Genomic DNA, 20,187 nt, shown 5'->3' with positions numbered 1-20,187 from the left:
CTTTAAATGCTTCTGCAGGAGAGACCATTCATCAGAACAGGAAAATGAATCCTGCGCTCCTTTAACTTCATCCCGGGGAGGGAGATAATGGCAAAGGCGACGGCACCTCCTCTACAGTCTCACTGATCCGGATGATGTGACAGGAGGAGGGGAAGTTATAGCTGGAGTTACCGCTCGAGTTTATCATGTCTTCCTCACTCCATCATCCTGGCAAATTCTTCTCTTCTTATATGTAAGATTTTATTTCGGTTTTCAGAATACATAAAAACTGCCACATGAACACTTCTCACATACACTCTGCCCACAAAGGGAAATACATCTGATATATCCTATTCCAAACAAAGCAAAGCACAAACTAAATCAACTATATAAGGTGTTGTGTTACAGGAGGAATATTATGCTTATATTCAGGTAGATAATATAAATTTGGGTGAGTCGTTTTTTTATGCTCTCATGTTCAGAAAACTCTTCACTTTCCTGAAACTGTCCATCGCTGCAGCTCCTCTTTTCAGCCTCTGTCTGAATCACTTGATCTCAGCTCCTGTCTCTTTCAGCCCAGTCTGCTCTGATTGGACAGCTGGCCCTCCTTTTGTCATCCGCTTCACTGTGTGAAGGAAATGTCGCCCACTCACTTTACCTGAGGCACGAGCAATCTCAAGAAAGTTTGGCAGGTGCACAACGTACGTCTTCTCGTTTGCTGGGTGGGTCAGAGGTGTTGCCCAATCAGCAACAACATTTTGCTACATATTGTCCATCCTGAACATGTCTCGTGACTTCAGTGATGTTTCAGAAAAAAATAAACAATATAAACACAGTAGAGGAAAGAAACATTTAAAAAGCATCATGTCTTCATGAAATTTTCTTGTAAAGTATCAAATCTGTGTTGAATGGAATTTATTCCTCATTAAACATGAGCAGATTTTTTTGCATGGGCATCAATTTAGCCCATGCATTGTTTACATTCTTCTTCTTCATTTAACAATTGCTTTGTTGGCAGCACCACAAGCAATTTTCAATCAGGAGACCAGCGGGACACTGATGGCACCACATGCTTGTGTGCATGCACATGCATCTTCCAAGTGGTTACAAAATCACTCCTGCAGTGCTGTAGTGGTTTATTGGTTAAGGAGAATATAACTGAAACGTTAATGGTTTGAAAGCAGAGGGACCTTTATTGACTGTCATGTAGATATAATATATAGTGTTTCAGCAGATGAGAGAATTTGCCGGCAGAGGTTCTATTCTCTCTGTTCGTCCGTTCCCTCAGTTTCTGACGCCGCCGACCGTTATAGAAGTGATGTGGTGCTCCTGAACTGCAGCCACCACCATAAACCAATCTCCACAAACCAAACTCTAATCCTCTAATCAATCAGCGCTGACACGACCCCCTTCGGAGCCGACCAGAACCACCACCCACAGCACCTTCAAGGAGAAAACCAACCCTCCCTGCTCCACAGAAATCTGTGCAGTAGTCTTGTTTGCTCAACCTGGGGTCACATCAGAATCCCATTGCAATTTGAGCAAGATTTGTCAGACAGGTTTTAAGAAGCAATAAAATATTCACATTTCATTAGTCTCTATAAGCAATAAAATCCTGAAGCACATGTCTTGTTTTATTGCCTATACAGTGCAATGACCATGAAAGGTCATCGATAAAAAAGGAAATTGTGCCATAAACGGAGACATATACTAAAACAAGACTCAAACATCAAAATATGTTTTCTTAATTGAAGGCGAACAGAACAAGGTAAAGTGTTTTGTTTTTTTAAACAGTTAAGTAATCAGACATGAGCGATGGTCACCTACAACGGTGAAGCTCGACATAGAAAATCGGACACAATTTGTTCCCCATTTATTCTGTTTCGGCACCACGGATATTGTGCACTGTATTGAAGTGTTTTTTGTTCCTGTGTGTGTTCGTAACTGTGTAGTTTTTTCCTCGCATGTATATGTGTCTATTTGGTTTCATCATCAAGGTTTTTTTGCTCTCATCTCCCAGAGTGGCCGAGGGAAGATTTTCCCTCTGGAGCCTCTTCTCCACCCGCCTCCTTATTACCATAATGAAATTGAAAAAAGAAATGAGAAAGGAAAGCGGACTGCCACCCGAGTCTGACCACATGAAGACAGATTGAGGCAAGACTGAGGGGTGCCACAGCAGCGTTTTAATTCTCCACTCGTATTTTAGTGAGAAACAGAGGCATCAAGCACAAAAACTAGTTAAAAGAGACGGTAAACCAGTGAAATCAGCGTTTGTCCTTTCGCTGGAAAGAAACAACCGCTGGAAAAGTAGTTTTAAAAACAGGACAATACAACTTCAATGTCTTGCTCAAGGACACTTGTTTTCTCTGCGAGTTTTAGACATTTAGATTGTGAATTAAAATCTTAGGAAGTTTATGAGTTTCACTGCTTGCTGCTGTCTTGGTACGTTGCTATAGTCACAAGACCACGCTTGGTGTGACTTTTTCTAACCAGAATCTGAATTTGAACATGAATATTTAATCATCCTAAGGCCAATTTGAATGTATTTACTACCCAGGACTCTACAGCATCAGCAATACTTTCATAATAATGAATAAAGAGTGGTTTGCTCACATGGTGCGGCTTGCTCCTTCTCCGTCGGCTCCTCTGCTTTGTGCGACTGGCCTTTAATCCTGCTCACCAGCATTAGGAGGCGACCTTTGAAAGATGTATCCTTCTCGTCCTCTTCTTCCTCCATAGGGATTCCTATACAACACAAACATACACACTGAATACAGGGAGCGTATTAAAGCAATATCTCTGCCTAGCCTGCCTTCCTGTGGGGTTAGTCGTATATGATGAACAGTATCTCCTGTTTGCATTGTGTTTGGAGAAAGCCATGACACGCCGACACTATGCAGCACAGCTGAGACTGCCATGAGGTCAGTAGTAGCATGGAGGGTTGGGCAGTTCAATTATTTATCAAAACACCAAGAGGCACTGAATTATAATTCATCTGCCAGGAGACAGTGGGAGAGAGGGGGAAAGGAATTCGTTTCTGAGAGGAAGGTTTGGCTGCAGTTCAGATAAAGTTGAAAACAATGGCAGCTCAGGGAAAAACGCACAATTGCCGTATAGGTTCTTAGTTTCTCAACGGAAAAGGTTTTCTTTCTATCTATAGAATAATTTCACACCTGCTGGTCCAAACCAAGGTTCATGTCTTTGATATACAGTTCACTTTGTTCATTTCATTGCCGCTGTTATATCATTATATCATTACTATCATCGAAGGAACGTCCTTGTCCTTCAAACATTACATCGTCTGAGGTGAAGACTTCAAGCAATCCTGCAAGCTTCTCTTTTTTCTTCTTCTGTTGTTTAATGCTGTCTCAACTTCCTGCAATTGGTTAGTTTTGACACGGCAAACGATCAGGATCATGGTTCTGTTTGATTCAGACCAGGACCACCTCTTTCAGTCAGACTCAATTTTGGTCCGTTTGCACCTTTCACAACTGTTATTTTGGTTTGGACAAGACTGCAAAGCCCGAAGGTCCAGATCAAACAAGATCAGTTGGAACAATAAAAGAATGTTAATGTTAAAATACAATAATGCATGTTTCATAATCAACATAACCGATAAAGCTGCTCATCAAAGTTTTGGCATCTCACCACAGTGGAGCTGCAGCTGGTTGTGAAAAATGTAAAGCTCCTCCTGGATGCTGATTGGACACGGACAGTCCTCGCCCATACTGAAGGTCAGTAGCATGTTGATCTGCAACGTGAACACACAGGAATTCAGAAAACTGTATCAACGAAGTAGTGAAAGTATCCTTGGCTCATGTCTGATATTTGTAAAATATTATAACAGTATTTTCAAGAGTTATCTGAGCATGATGTGATGTCATCGTCATCAAGATTCACTGAAAGAGAAAACAGCTCATTCTCCCTCGGCACTGAGTCATTAAAGCAGCTGAGAAGTGCAGAGCTCTCTCCCCAGCTGTGACCCTGGAGGGATACCGCATGTGTGTATGCGTGCGGTTGAGTGTGCACTCTCACTGGAGCAATGACACCACAGACGAAAATGATGCATTCGCCTCGAGGCTTCGTTCAATACACTCACACACACAAAGAGAGCGCTTTCAGCTACAATTCAGGCACCGGCTCGGCTTCTTCAGGCAAAATGTGTGAATTCAGCTTGCAAAAAACCTAAATGAGATCTAAGGACGGGGAAGGAAATTAGCTATGTATGTGGAAAATTACACAAGTTATGTAAGGAATTATCTAGTTAATGCGTCATTTGAGGCAGCGAGCCGGCCGGCCTTTTTTTGTGGTCAGTCATTTTTAGACCCATGTGTATTTTAGTGAAATCAGCTCTGGATGATGCACAGTTCTTAGTATTTACTGTCTGTGGCTGATTATCACCTTTATCTCACATGAGCGTCAATAAGGTCACAAACGTGAGAGTTCACAAAGAGAATCACATGATTATTTATATTTATTAAACAGTTAGGGTAGAGATGTGATAGTGGAGCATTGGGTAAAAGATGTAAAAATTGCACACACACACATACACACACACACGCTTTGGCTGATCAGGGTTCATCTCAGTGTGTGGGAGTTTGCAGATGATGTTCGATTGACATCTTCATATCTTTCCAAATTGCTTCGCTGGGCCGGCAGCATTTTAAAGTGTTGTGTTATTTTCTCAGCACACATGCACTGATTTTCATTGCTTCACTTAAATGAAAAATGTGGTTTATTGCTGATTTCTCCACGGAGGCGCAGTGGTTAGCACTGTCGCTTCACAGCAAGAAATGTTCTGGGTTTGATCCCTGACTGTTCGGATATTGTCTGGGTACCCAGGCTTCCTCCCACAAAGACACGCAGGTTAATTGGAGACTTATAATTGCCCATAGGTGTCTCTGTACGTCAGCACTGCGGTGGACTGGCGACCTTTTCAAAGTGTACCCTGCCTCTCGTCCAATAGGATTGGCTCCCCTGCAACTGTCAGGAAACGGTACGGATAATGAGTTGGATGCTTATATCTGCCATGTTTGAAAGTTGAACATAGCATGTATTCCATCTATATATCATGTGTTAACTGAAAGCGTATTTGATGTAAATGTCGCCTGTACTTTTGATCTGGGGAAGCATTAGTAAGGGAAAGCGTATTTGAAATGTGCAGCGTCCACAGACTGGGCGATGACTTGATTCGCCATGTTTCTTTAATTCCTGGAAGTGGCAGGTGCAGCCTGACCTCACCTGTTCTTGAGGGGGGGACCTGAACTCCTTGGTCTTCCTCGCCGTCACGGCGGCAGACATGTTGAGGGCCAGCATCAGCTCGTTGTAGCGGAACTTCTGGTTGTACTGCAGCTTGGAGACAAAGCTGTCGGAGAAGGACACGATGGCCTCGATGCGGTGCTTCAGCTCGCAGTCGCAGAAGTAGTGAAGCAGCTCGCACATCTGGGGATAGGACAAAGGGGGAGGAGACTCAAAACACATACGGTTGCATCACTGTGGCGCAGGAAGAGACGCAGCTGCCACGAGCGAGTCCATTAGGAATACATACAAACATTAGCTCATTTATCAAAGAGACGTTTTTACCCCAGAGATGATTTGCTCAAAACGCAGACGGAGCCATTTCATGTGTGACTAACTTCTGAATGGGTCCATTACAGTGGAACCCTTATGGAGCATGTGATTGAGAGCACAGCTGTGTTGGTCTTTACTTGGTGAATTGGCCCTTGCAGATGACGATGTTCATTGATTTTACACGTTTTGGTGATTTACCTTCGCTGGTTTGAATTCAGGTTAAACACATTGAAGGTAATTGTGGACCTGTTCACGTGTGCTGGTTATTTATTACCTGTCGTTTGACGGGCTCCGGCAGCCTCTTCTCCAGCAGCCCTTTGATTGGCTGTTTAGCTTCTTTGGCTGCCTCCTCCTCTCCAGCCTCCACTGCCTTCTCCTCAGCCCCCGTAAGTCCTTCTTTGTCCGTGGCCCCTGTGACCCCCTCCTCGTGGGTTTCCCGGAACACATTGGGGTCAACGAGCTGCAGGATCTTATGAACATCCTCGCTCACCAACACGCCCATCGTCAGCAGGGTGCTGATGAGCTTCAGGATTGGCACAAACTGGTACTCCACGCCCCCTCCCACGGGATCTCGGATGTGGTGCCCTCCGCCTTGAACGGCCTCCGTCAGCATGGAAATGGATTTCTCCTTCAGAGCGTCCAGCGGGATTTGAGGACTGTACAGATGCTGCTCCCGCTTGGTGCTGATGAAACAGGGCGGGGCAAAGTTGAGGCGGGGTTTGAGCGAGGTGCTGAGGCCCACGCCAGGCGGGAGGTGCTTTTTGGAAGCGTCGGAAAACAGACGGATGGAGCGCGTCTCGGCCGTGACGGGGATGATGTACTCGTCCTTCATCATGAGTCGGGCTTCCTTGGCGGTCTCCAGGTGGATGCTGATCAGAACATTGTAGAAGCCCTCACGTAACATGCCCGACAGGTACTGGTTGTCGATGGTGTACAGCAGCTGGGATTGGTCCAGGTGGCTGCATAGGGCGTGGGCCACGCGGGTGTTGCCCAGAGCGCACAGGGCGCAGTAGAGCTTCAGGGTGTGGTAGTGGAACATCCTCATGTCCTCCTGCTCAGACAACTCCATAATGTCCACACACCTTCGGAAGGAAAGAAGAAAGTGCTTTAAAATACAATTTAATGATGTGGAAACAAACCTTTTAGCTTTGTGCATGATAATGTATGTGGCAGTGCAGTTAACAATATACCTTAGCAGGTTGGTCTGTTGTGATGCTTTTCACTAATTTATAATCTCTTCAGTCTATGTAGATTAATTAATTAACAGTATAGCAACTTTCCAAAATATTCACTAGAATTGCTGCCTTAGGATTTTTTGCCTCCACCAACCAGAGAAGTTTGATGAGTAACTGTGACCTCTGACCTCTGAGCACTGAAATCTAATCAGTTGATCTGTCTAAATGAAATTAGACAGAAATTCCTGAAAGGCAGACTTGAGATATCATGTTCATATTGTGTGATCTTGACCTTTGACCACCTTAATCTAATTAGTTAATTTGTGGTTCTAAGTGAACATTTGTGCCAAATCTGAAAGGATTCTCTCGAGGCGAAGGTAACGCATTCACAAGAAATAAAAAGATTTTGTGAGGTCACCTTCACCTTTGACCTCCAAAATGTTATCAGTTTATCCTTGTATCCAACTGAATGTTATGATCAAATTTGAAACAATACCCTTGAGGCATTCTAGAGATATTATGTTCACAAGAATGGGACGGAATCGCCACTGATTGTCGCAGGCGTAAAGACATAACAAAGATGTTAGACAGAAAAAAGACTTCCCTCTGGCATTTTATGTGATAAATAACAGAAGTTCTCTCATTTGTACCGGTTCTCCTCGGGGATGTTACAGGCCAACATCTGCAGGGGCTCCACACACTGCACCACCCAGCCCTGTCGCTCGTTCACTCTGGCCGTTTCCACCTTCAGGAAGATGTTGGGCATGCGGCTCCACAGCACTGCGTTGATGGTCTGGACGTCCAGGCGGGGCGGACATTGTGGCACCGGGTTCTTGTGTTCACTCTTAAAGATGGCCGATGACAGAGGCATGGAATTCTGGAGAGGGCGTCAGTGAATGTCAGTGTTATTCCTTGTTAGCCCTGTAAACTCATTGAGAACCACGATCTCCACACTCTTACAAACCACTTTCACTGAATAAAGAGGTAACAATCACTATCTGTCTGTAATTGTGTCAGTGCAACCTCTCTTCTCTGGCTTATTCACATAATCTCATCTTTCTCCTTCCAGCACAAACATGCAGAGCAATATTACTTTTCAGATCTCAGTGGACCCCAAAAAATAAAAAGAAGAGAGCACACTGTTATACTTTGAAGAATTATTCTCTTCGAATCGGATGAAAGACCTGTTATTCTTTGTCATATTTGGATATTTTATACATTCATTCTTCTTTTGATTAACTTGTATTGTCTATTCACGGTTGATTGTTTACATTTTATGTATGTTTTTCTACATTAGCCTGGAGGCTCTTCTGTGTTTTTTGTTGAATCGCTGGGGACTGCTGTGCACCTTGTTTCCTTCCCCTGTTTTTTTTACATTGACAAATAAAGTGACTGCGGTTACATGTGTCCGATTGAAACCCGATTTCTGGCGTTGTCCGGTTTCAATCGAAGATCCATTTCATGTAACTCCACAAATCTAGATTTCTTGTGTCCGACTGAAGTCGGATAACCACCCCCAGATAAGTAGATCGGATTTGGCTGAATATCGGACAACGCGCGCATGTAACTCTGGAAGCTAGACAACAACTGGAGAAGACGTCTTTGCGCATGCTTGAGATCCTGACCCCCCTCCTCCCTCCCTCCCTCCCTGGCCGTGACCCGGAAGTCGACACGTAGATAAAATGTCGCTGCCCGGTGCCGGCCGGCACTCGCCATTACCATTCTAATCAAATGCGCCGTTCGCATTCGCAGTACTCCTAGAGTAAACATGCACAACATCATGTAGAGGGACGTAGCTTCACCTTGCTCTCCGTTCGTCATCTTTCTCGCATGCTGAGTTGAAGGCTGTTGTTGTTTTTGTGTTGCTAGTGGTGACGAGGTCAAGCGGAAATGGCAGTATCACCACTAGCTGTAATGAAAACAGCGCCACCTATCGTAGCGGGGTATGAAATGCTTTCGGACAAGAGTCGGATTTCTCAGTGCCATGTACCCTGAGATAGAGCAGTTAACCCCCCATGGATAGAGAAACCCGATTTCGGCCGAAATCGGGTTTCTGCCATCATGTAAACGTACTGAGAAGAAAGACCTCCCTGGAGCCGTTACTGTGAGCAGCTCCCCTGTGGTGGACTGCATCTTAAAACATGGTCTTTGTACGATTTCTGCTCGTTTCTTGCTCAATATTCTGAGGCTAGAGATAATTCTTATGCAGCAAGGCTGTTTTGAAGGAACAATTTGGGGACTGCACCTTTATTTTAGCCAGCTCAAACTGGAAGAGGTTCGGGCTGGTGGGTCGCACAAACACAGCAGGGAAGAGCTTTGTGTTGGGCTCCACCTGCAGAGAAAAGAGCAGCAAGTTAATAAAAAAGGTCCAAACAGGAAGCGCACATCAAATCCTTCAGCTGGAGAGCATGACTTGCGAAAAGCAGCTTAATGATGCATCATGAAACCCTTCTACTTAGAGAGTGTGAGAGTGTGTGTGTGTGTGTGTGTGTGTGTGTGTGTGTGTATTTATGCATGATATTTCCAGTGTCGGCTGGCAGGATGACTCAGCGCTGGGTGAAGCCTCTCACAGAATTTCAGTGAGGGGGGAACATAAGAAGATTATACCCTTGGAAAGGTTCTTTAAGATTTGGCTCAGAGAGAACATCTGAACCAGCAAACTCTGAGCCTGAAACTCAACAAAAGATGTCAGTGCTCCATTTGGAAAGGACACAAAATGTATTTTTCTCAAGGTCAACAAAATACACTAGAGATGGACTAAATAACACAGTGGACGGACATTGAGACAGGCAGTGATTGTTATAGGATTCATGGATGGAGGGAAGTATATTGTATATTAACAAAATACCAAGCAAGCTTAAATAAACCATCACGGATTCAAAGTCTAGAACTCTCTGGAATTAATTCAAGATATTAGAAAGTATCAAAATATCTTAAATACAGTTATTAAAGAGGTTTCTTCCTACTGCACTTTATTTCTTAGAGTTTACAGACCACAGTTATTTACATCAAATTAGGACAGGGCGATATGACTTTAAATCAATTACCAGGATTATTTCAAACTTTTACCTCGATTATAATTAATAATAATCCACCGGTTAATGATCGTTCAGTACCTGGTAGGATGTGGAAATCTCTTTGCCATTGACAGTGAACGTCACCAGGCCGGTTGCCAGGTCGATCATACAACCGACTTCCAGGTCCACGTTGCTGCGACTGGAGGTGTGAGCAGCACTGGTGACATCACCCCCCCACACCATGTAGCAGTTACTCCTCTTCACACTGTCAGTGAAGTGAATATAACTCCTCATCATGTCTTCTCATACATTATGGTTGAATCACACATTAGCCAAACACTCAATGCATCTTTTCATCCGAGCAAAAGCGTTCTCTCACCTCTCATGGACTCGACCTCGCTCGTCGCCCAGTGTCACAGTCACTGATCTGTTCTTGCTGAGGTTGAAATTGTTGCTGTAGTAATGGTAGTCGGGGGTAACCCATCCAACCCACACCCCGGCAGGGTCCTGACCAGCGAAGACCCTCACTGAATGATAGTACTGTAATGACAGGAATAGATTAGAGTTAGCCAACACTGAACACCAAAAATGAACCCCACCAGCAAAAAGTAAGTAAGTTACCATGGTGATGGTGCCATAGTCCACTCGTCTACTTTCTTCACTGTGCCGCACAGATCGCAAAGGGTACCTTTTAGAACATAGATGAAGGGCACCAGAAACCAGTTAACAAAATAATATTATACAGAATACTGTTCAAGTGGATGGAGGTGATAAATAGTTATGACATAACATTCCGCGTTTTGCAGGTTGAAGAGAGTGGCCCATTCTACATCTATTAACCCTACTTTGTAAAAGCCCATCCCACTACACAATTGTTTGTTGGATTTTGCCTGTAGCAGACGTAAACGCACTGTGAACTCTTTAAATCTTGCTGATGCGTCGATGATGCTTCACAGACTCCGATAACATTTCCAGATCTCCAGCCTGAAGAGCAGGAGATGCTTCAGACTCATTGGGCTTCTTCTCATGTGCGCTTATTTGATTAAATGTAGTTTGTTTACCAGTTGTGGCTTTCTCCTGATGAGATAATGTGTAGTGTGTGAGCCTCTGTCAAATCAGTCATGTAACAACTGGAAGACTCCCGATCAAAAGACTGTAAGTTGTGTATTGTGAACTCAGTTTAAGGTTAAGAGATTTGGCCTTATCTGATTGGCTCTTCATTATGCGATTTTAAAACAACTTTGACCTCATAAAGGTTATTTCAACTCAAACACAAACTATAACATAATTGAAATGCAAAGCAGCAATGTGCTTAAATTCAGGATTTTGAGGGCGAGCACCTGTGTTTCACTTTAAGCGCATCTTCCTCGTGCAAGCCGTTCATGTCGATAACAGGACTGCACTTGAAGAAGGAGTGGAACTCTACGGGCATGCTGAGGCGACAGAACACCATGTCGGCGTTACTGTTCTGGGTGCCAAATGTCTTGTGGGTCACTTTAAGACACGGGGGGCTGTCGATGGTGCCGTCAATCCTGGTTACCTGAAAAGAGTTGAGAAAGTATTTGTATTCATCAAATCACAAAATACACTACGGTTGAAAATAAGCACTTCTTTGCTTTGGTTCTTACTGCGATGTGGTTGTGGTCCCTCGGCACGTTGACAAAAGTTGGGAGCCGCTTGCTGAACCACATGGTGACCTCTCTGTTCATGTTGACGGCGAAGGGTTCAAACCCTTCCTGAAGGCCACACACGGTGTAGTACTTGAAGGTGCTGGCATCTTTCCCCAGATTCATGCGACCCACCTGAGCTAAACCAAGACTACACACCGGAATAAACCCTGCAGGAGGGACAGAGGAAGTAAAGAAAGGGAGAGAGGTAAGAGGAGGGGAGGATGAAAAGCCTCTAAAAACAGACAGCAGGAGGGCAGGGTACATCAATCCAGCTTTTGTAAAAGGGAAATGTGTCACATTAAATAAGGGGGATTCGTTACAGGAAGCTTATTTTACCCCCACACCCCAAGCATGGTCAACGCAGGCTCCTGCTCCCTACTCTGCACGTTAGGGCTTTATTAAAAGATAAGTGGAGGAGCTCGGGGACATGCGGCCACTTTCTCCAATCACCTTATCACTCACACACTTCTTGACCTTCAGCTCCTATAAATGGCTCTGTTACCACACACACTACACACATTTAAACAAACACACACACATACACACACGCACACACTTCCTCACCATCCTCCGTTTCAAAGTCGGTGAAGCAGAGTTCCGAGCCCTTGGTGGTGATGAGGATTTCTCCATTAAGGGTGAAGATCATGGACTTGTCCTCCATGTTGATCATACAGCCGACCACGTCTCCAGCATGCCAGCATCGCCCAAACAAATGACTGCCCATGTTTAGACAATGGCCCTATGTACAATAAAATAAATATATCATAGGCATATAGAGAAAAACTACACATTGAGCCTTAACACTAGTTTATATAGAGGACTGAGGTTCTGGGTTTAAGAACTGTAGGAATAAGACGAGTCAGTTCTACATGATAAAGAAAACAATAATTAGAGCCATGTGGTTTTAAGCCTCCACCTACTAATGCAGTTTCAGTCTACATAAATTTCAGACTCATATAAAGTCAACATGATATTTGACCTTTGACCACTGAAATCTCTTAATTAATGTATGCCAAATTTAAAGGGGTTCCCTCTAAGGGTTCTTAATATATGTGTTTAGGAGGCAAAAACTAATGTTTGAGGTCAGTGACCTTGACCTTTTAGTCAAGTGAACATTTGTACTAAATTTCAAGATTTTAGTTTTATCAATGTGTTCCTATGATGTTGCGTTGACTAGATCAAAACCAAAAAAGGTTACTTTGGCCTCCAAATCCTAATCATGTCATCCTTGAGTGAAAAATGAAAAATCCTCATATATCAGGCTCACAAGAACATGAGGTCACTGTGACATTGAGCTTTGACCACTGAAATCTATTTTGTTAATGTTTGCCACGTTTAAAGGGGTTCCCTCAAAGTGCTATTATTCATCGGTGAGTCCAACTGAACATTTAATCAGAATTTGTATAGATTCCATCAAAATTTGCATTCTTAAAATATCATGTTCACAAGAAATTGACGCACAAAGAGACAACCCAACAACATCATGCCTCCGCCTACTGACTGTCTCTGGCGTGGAGGCATGATGGCACAAGAATATATTGACATCACCTATAACGTAGGTTGGTGACAGCTTACCCTGAATCCATCAAACACGAATGCAAGCTCATCCGTTCCAAGCTCCACGTCCGGCTTACATCCGGGTCTGGCCCAGCCCACTCTCATGTCTCCTCCCGTCACCGCCTCAAATTCAAAGTACCATTTCCCCATCTTCACGGAGTACGTCCTCTCTACTCTGAAGAAGCGGACCCTGTCGATGCTGAGCCGCTCAGCCACTTGTCCTACAGCGCGGGAAGAATAGAGTCAGATCGTTGACTGTCAATTCAGGACCATCAGAACCCCTTCCAACAATTAGGAAAACCAATAATGGAACCGTTGATTGCAATTAATGTTTCTTTTGTAAGGCGATCGTTGCATAATCCGTTTCATTATAGCGGCTGGAAAGAGGGTTGGAGATGAATCCTTTATCTCACACTTGCAGGGTTTTTCCTGCATAGAGAATTGCGAGGCAGCCACTTTCATCAAATTTCGTGCCGCCGTCGCCTCCTGACAGAATTCCAGTACAGCGGAAACAACTAGTGGTCAAGTTCGTCCCGGGCCAAACTCATCACTACAGCGGTTGACTATAACCGAAACACTGATCACATGATCATTCATTGTAACATCTTTCTTCATAGCTGCGTATTCAATCATAAATCAGCTCGGCTCAGACTGGGTTTAAACAACAGAATTTGTAAACAGACAAAAGAATGAAGCTGGAGGAGATGGTTTGTTTCGGTTGGCAGGGCGAATGACAGAAACACAGAGAGGAGCAGTTAATTACTGACAGAGCTGTAACAAGCATCTTATCTTCCTTTATGCAACATGTCATTTGAAAGTACTTAAATAGGCATAAATCTATGACTCAAACTGACCTCCTTCCTGGTCCGAGGGGTCAATGTTGTATCCGTAGCCAATTAGAGTTCGTATAGCCTCCCGCAGGCTGTCCCTGTTTGACTTCTTGGTGCGCTCATCCAGCAGAACGTAGAGAACCAGGCGAGGGTTACGTTTACTCTTCAGATCCTGCAGGGAGAGGAAGTAAAGGAGGCCTTTTTTGCAGCAGCAGCAAACCAAACCCCCCAAACCATCTCTGCTTATTTGATCAAATGTAATCTGTCACGAGGGAGCCAGCTCAGTTATACAATTGTTATGTTTGCCATGACTGTGCTGTCAGTCCCACTAATTAAGAAGTTCAATGGCCTTTTATTGCTATTGGGCTATTGCTGCGCATCACTTTGCTCTGTTTCCTGAGCCTATGCCCATTTCAGAGCACTCCCACTGGGGGCCAAGGTGAAAGCATGGAAGTATCACACTAATAAAAGTAGCAGTTCATTTAAAATCCCAGCAGGCTGTTAATTGTGGTGTTACAGCTTTCACATTATTAATGAGCTTCAGCGGAAACAAGTGGACATTTTTCCAGGGCTCTGGTCAGTTTTGTCAACGATGAGCCTTGATCTACAAACTGTACAGAGGTCACGAAACAAACATTAGCTTTCCAGTGTTTGAACTCTTTTTCTAAAGGATACTTTTTTTTACACTCTTTAAGCTCATGTTTAAATGGACCAACATTCAAATAAATTGTTCTGTATTCAAAATATTCTTATTTTATTTCCATTCTAATACTTTATATTACAGTATAAATACAAGTAAACATTTTATTGTATTGTTATTATCTCATCTTATTCTTAACTGTCTACTTTTTGCTAACGTCACTGTTTATGTTTTTCACTTTTTAAAAGGTGTGACAAATAAACGTATTGAACATCATGAAATAGAAAGACTCTCTTTCCCCACATTATTTCTAAAATAAGTCAAATGGATGAGCCTTAACTGACCTATTATTGAGAAAGTTGCTTTGCAAAATTGTCATTTCTTTACCTTTGTAGTAAATTAAGGATACAAAGTGTGAACCTATTCTTTGCCAATAAAACTACAAAAGCGCTGCAAAAATTGTGTCATAAACTTCCTCAGCTTTACAAAAATTCTTTATATTGATTTGAAATGCATCATTTTAATGGGGATGAGCAGCAGGAGATTTCAGGAAAATGTGTTATATCCATTTTTATTGGCATCATTAGCAGCCAACATACACTACAATATATGTTCTACACAATATGTTCTGTGGGTTGTTGCCTTTTAGTATGTTGCTGTGTATTGAATCATAACGTATATGATCTAAATATCTAAACAAACTGTCTGACACTGGTAAGGTAGATGTGTGGGAGTTAATTTAAAGAAACTGAATATACTGAAAAGACAATAAAAGGCTGGGGAAAGCAAAAGGTAAAAATATTTCTGTTTTCTTTTCTTATCATATATAATATATACCATTGTTGTAACAATGTCTATTTTTAATCCCAGATTTAAAGTATTTCACAGGAAGTTTAACTGTTTTGTGTTGATGTTAAATGCATGTATCAGTTTCCCTTGTATTTATTGTTGCAAATGGCACTGCTGCTGTGATGCAAGATTCATTTCAGATGTGACAATGTCAATCCTCAATTGTACTTTAAAGCAATGTTTAAAGCTCAGGTAAAAAAATGTTCACGAAAATAATAGTTTTCATGGACACACCAGCGTACCTGCTGAATTCCGTACGTCCATCCCTGTTTGATCCGGTCCTTGGCCCACACATTGTGCGCGTTCTCTGCCAGTTTGTCCACCAGCAGCTCCTGACCTGGAGTCAGTTTGATGTCAGACAGGTCCAGGGGACACGGCTTATAACCATTGGACATCATATAACTACAGGAAGATAAAGATCAGGAAAAGAAAACACATTTACATATCAACACACTAGTGCACCAGGACTATACCCACGGTCATAGCCTGATATTATTCTTCACACCAGCACAATTGTTCATACGTTTTCATACTTTCTTTTCATACTACTTGACATTTTGATGATGTTTGGCTGGGTTCACCCACCTTCTGATTCCCTTTTACATATTTCCTCTATAGCCTGGTGTATTATGTGTTTATAGTGACAGTTAAAATAAAAATCTCTTTTCTCAGCTACTGTCTTCCTTTTTAGTACAATCATAGGCTCAGCTTTCTGACAAACAGTCTGAAGTGTGTAATGTTTACATGAATGCTTATTCTGATGAAATGTAAAGAGTAAATATGAGCGTGCACTCTTACTTCTTAGGGAGTTTGTGCTTCTTGAGCGAGTCCTCGGCATTTGGATTCACCTGAACTACGCGACAGCCCAATGCCAGCAGAGTCCTGTGGGGACGTACAGTACAGAATGTGCTTAATCCGCATCACTTTGGATTCTACCGTGCATGTAGATCCGAAAGAGAAGTTGGGAGTGTTTTAATGGGGTTAAACAGTGCATGTCCTCATTTGTCAGGAGAAAAAAGGCCACAGAACACCCAGAGGAATGCAGTGGGTGTGAAGTGCTTTTGACAAATTCTCGTCACACCTTGCGAGAGGACAAAGTGGCAGTAAAAATGAGTTTGATGTCACTCGGAAACCCATCGGTGTCCCGCACGTGTCCTTTCGCCGCGGCAAACCAAGATTAATCACAGCAAAAACCTCAGCGTTGTCCTTTATCATTTAAAGAGCATCTATGTTAAGCACCATTAATAGGTCTCACTGGGACCACATGTTGTGTCGGGCACAGACATGTGGAGTAGGATCGCACACTCTGAGTAGCATTTGCGTTCTGGTGGAACAATGAAAATGCAAATGCAAATCCAGCAATTAACCTCTGTGTTCCACAAATACACAGTATATTAGAGGCTGGGGTTTAATGCCACACTGAAATTAGATAAGCTTTTTAATTATTGCAATAGTGCTGCATTACACAAACAGTAGTTTCACATAACAATGCCCACTGTTCACTATAAGCTAAATAAAATATTGAAGTCAAAAAGGAAGCATACCCTACGTGCTAGTTCTGTGCAGCTACACGCACATGGCACGCTCCACTTCCTGGAGCATAAATCCAACACACCCATTTAATCACGGCGGTGTAGGGTGCTAGAGCGGTGACCCACTGCCACACACTCTGAAAACAACTGTGTCCTGTCACTGTTCCTATACTGCTGTTCAGAGTGTGAATGTCTGCCATGCGAATCTGCTGACTGACCAAGTTTTAACTTGAAGGGCCTCGGTGGCGCACGTACCTCCGCCAAGACACTGCCCTTATGAAACCACATTGAAATTCACCGGATGCTGATATGTATTTGGATCTGCCCCAAATTGTACACACTCTCATTCAATAGAACACAACAATGCCTGCCCACTTTTAGCACAGCTCTGATTCCAGAAGTCAATTTCTCATTCATTTTCTCCATCAACGTGTCAGAAAATCCTTTTAAAAGAGTTTTAAGCTTGAAACCCGACCGAGCAGCTGAGAGACGAATCGTGGCCATAAAACATTTGATTTGGAGCAAAAGAATATTGGAAACCAGAAAAAAAAGGTAAAGGTAAAAGACTGTATATATAATTGCTTTTGAGAGGGAAGGAACTACACATCCAATAAAGCATTTGGTATGATTCCCTTCAAATGACTTCAACCTTATTGCAATTTAACCTCGTTGGTGTCTCCTATGTACAAAAGTGTGTTTGATGTTGTGTATAGTGTAGTAATCTAATGGAGTAACATTTCCATGGCAACAACGAGCTCCAACTATCAGAGGATTTACTACTACATCTGAGGATTGTGGGTAGAGAAGTACTTCTCTTTGACACTGCGAATAAAATACGTTTCTCTTACAACGCAGTTAATAACATACAGACTTGTGACATCTACAGGAGCATAAAACATTGTATTGCAACCTCGTAGCTTGTGGTAGGTCTACAATTCTACTAGCTAACAAACAACCCTGTGAGGAAACTAGCGTTAGCTCAACTCATTTGATAGGTGCTCGTAACCGGTCGTTAAAAATCAATTGTGTTTTCCTTTCCACACTCGCTTCGTTCTCCTCTTCAAACACAAAATAATGTATCGTGGAGAAAGTCCATCTGTAACGCTCAACATACTTCAAAGTTTCTGTTGACATCTGCAAATTGTAGTTCTTTTCCGTTTCTGGCAGCTTGGAGAAATCCACCAGGCATGGATGCTGCCGCTTATTATCATCTCTTATCTGTCAGGAAAAAGAACAGTCAGAGAAATAATGTAGTTCAACCTTCCTCCTCTGCCTTGGAAGTTGCTCTCCAGTAGCTCCATACACATCATTTGGGAAAGTTCAACAAATATATGCAATTGACAGCCTTGTAAATTAACGTTATTGTGGACTAACATGGGAATGGCAATGTGGTCTACGGAGAGAGGGGGGGCTACTGGCTGCGGTGATAAGACAGTCTACTCTAGTGAGCATGTTATGGAAGAGGAACAAGGGAGCATGTTTTCTTGGAGGATATAGAAAGGTGCACAACTAGAATGCTAAGTGGAAGGTGTAGCTTCTCTCTCGAGGCTGCACTTTATGCCAAATAATCCCCTGGCAATGCTGCTCAGAGGAGGCGGCATGGCAATGGGGGATGTTTCCCAAGAAAACATGCAGGGCTGTGTACAGATATGCAGCTCTGTGTGTGTGTGTGTGTGTGTGGCTGTGTCTGTGTGTGTGTGTCCAATGAACACCAGCCAGCTCTTTTATAAAATAGTACAAGCACTCTACGGGAAATCTCTTCTCTTGCAGTTCCTCCGCTTACAGAGTTGTATTTGTGGAACAAACCACATAAAAGATGTATTTATATATAACGTGGACTAATTACACATACTTTGTTTAATTCCCTCTGCTGCAGGAAAGCTAGTGTGAATGCTGCAGTGATTAAGCTCAATGAATGACAGCTACAGAACACAGAAGCAGCTGCCGTGGAACCACATATATTACATTGAACACGAAAAGCACTTTTGCTAACTCTTGATAAGTTTTACCCGTAGCTGACACCTTGTCCGTGCTTTGACCTCCTCAGCTTGGGTAATAAAACCTCTTGATGGTAAAATATTCCAATATATTATGGGGATCTTATATCTTCATGCTACATTAAAGATTCTGCTGATACACTGGAAATATAGCTGTTTAAGAGCTGCTGGTATTAATAACAGAGGGAGGATTCTTATATGTGTTTGTATTATAGACGCAAGAGCTGTGTTCAATATTGTTGTTTGTGTTGTTATCTGTTCCTTTATGGGCAAAACAGGTCACTTTGGTGTTACCCTTTAGCTCATGTACAATAAACCAAGAGTCTTTTGCAGAGATAAAATGATACATTTTTCAATTTATCAATTTTTCACAAAATAAATTGCAGGTAATATAATATCTTTCAACTGACAAATTGAAAAATGCACTACTTAGCTTTCTTGTAAAGACTTAGATTAGAAAAGGGAACAATTGTCTTAGTTTAATGAGACTAGCGGGAAAAAACGACTTGGCTCTGTCGAAAGTACAAAAAAAACCCCAGAAACACATCTGAAGCTCGCTCATTAACATGATGTATGTGGTATATTTATAAATCTGTACACACACAGACACCAGCTGTAGTATTGGCTTCATGGAGTCTTTACTTGTTGTACTAATAGACTGTATATATGAACTATATATATGTGTCCCCACTTCATACCACAATCCAGAAATGAAGCCAACATTTCTGGGATATAAACGCAGCCTTCTTGGCATTGGGAGCCAGAGTCTGCGCAGCAGCAGCTGGGGGATGGAGTCGCTGTAGCAACGTCCCATTAAAACACAAACTCACCAATTATGAGTCAGTCTCAGTTGTCAACCATGACGCATCACCTTATTTATATAGCATCAAATCACTCATTAAAACCTACTGCAAGTTTTTTTCACTTTTGGGGAGTCATCATTACGTCCATTGTTTTTATAGATTCTGTTTATATACAGTCCATCGTTCTGCTTAGTAAATTTGACAGAGCCAGGCCGACTGTCTAAATGCATATTGAGAGTAACTGGACGAAAAATGTGTTATTCCTTTTGGTTTTGTACAGATTAAACAGTGGATCAACAGTGTTAACGAGTTTGCTTTAGAGCTGCTGGTGGGGTGATTTTCTTATAACTGGACAATCATCTTTTTCCATAAGGCTTCAACAGAAAAGATAGTAACTGAGAGTTAATGTTTATATTGATAACATTTAAAAACACCTGTTTGAATTGTGATGGTTGCTTATAACTGGATGATGTACTATGTCTTTACAGAATCTATTAGATAATCCGTTGTCTTCTTTCAAAAGAGGAAAAACTAAACACAGACAATGAATATACAGGTTTGCCTCTT

General features: G+C 42.5%; 1 protein-coding gene across 1 annotated transcript in view; it reads right to left on the bottom strand.

The window, feature by feature from the left end:
* Positions 1 to 20,187, bottom strand: part of LOC133015727 (ryanodine receptor 3-like) — a 114,995-nt gene that overhangs the window by 45,119 nt on the left and 49,689 nt on the right. Inside the window, exons 25-41 of the mRNA XM_061082993.1 lie at positions 17,935 to 18,038; positions 16,087 to 16,170; positions 15,531 to 15,690; positions 13,824 to 13,971; positions 12,988 to 13,190; positions 11,977 to 12,151; positions 11,371 to 11,579; positions 11,083 to 11,282; positions 10,364 to 10,430; positions 10,122 to 10,282; positions 9,842 to 10,007; positions 8,971 to 9,057; positions 7,376 to 7,602; positions 5,825 to 6,632; positions 5,221 to 5,421; positions 3,628 to 3,730; positions 2,593 to 2,724 (exon numbers count right to left, since the gene is read on the bottom strand). Of these exons, the coding sequence (XP_060938976.1) occupies positions 2,593 to 2,724; positions 3,628 to 3,730; positions 5,221 to 5,421; positions 5,825 to 6,632; positions 7,376 to 7,602; positions 8,971 to 9,057; positions 9,842 to 10,007; positions 10,122 to 10,282; positions 10,364 to 10,430; positions 11,083 to 11,282; positions 11,371 to 11,579; positions 11,977 to 12,151; positions 12,988 to 13,190; positions 13,824 to 13,971; positions 15,531 to 15,690; positions 16,087 to 16,170; positions 17,935 to 18,038 (3,235 nt within the window). The remainder of the gene's footprint in view (positions 1 to 2,592; positions 2,725 to 3,627; positions 3,731 to 5,220; positions 5,422 to 5,824; positions 6,633 to 7,375; positions 7,603 to 8,970; positions 9,058 to 9,841; positions 10,008 to 10,121; positions 10,283 to 10,363; positions 10,431 to 11,082; positions 11,283 to 11,370; positions 11,580 to 11,976; positions 12,152 to 12,987; positions 13,191 to 13,823; positions 13,972 to 15,530; positions 15,691 to 16,086; positions 16,171 to 17,934; positions 18,039 to 20,187) is intronic.

Source organism: Limanda limanda, chromosome 12 (assembly GCF_963576545.1).
Source record: "Limanda limanda chromosome 12, fLimLim1.1, whole genome shotgun sequence".
In the NCBI taxonomy this organism is placed as follows: domain Eukaryota; kingdom Metazoa; phylum Chordata; class Actinopteri; order Pleuronectiformes; family Pleuronectidae; genus Limanda; species Limanda limanda.
The sequence above is the reverse complement of the archived record's forward strand: the minus strand, read 5'-3'. Positions and strand labels throughout refer to the sequence as shown.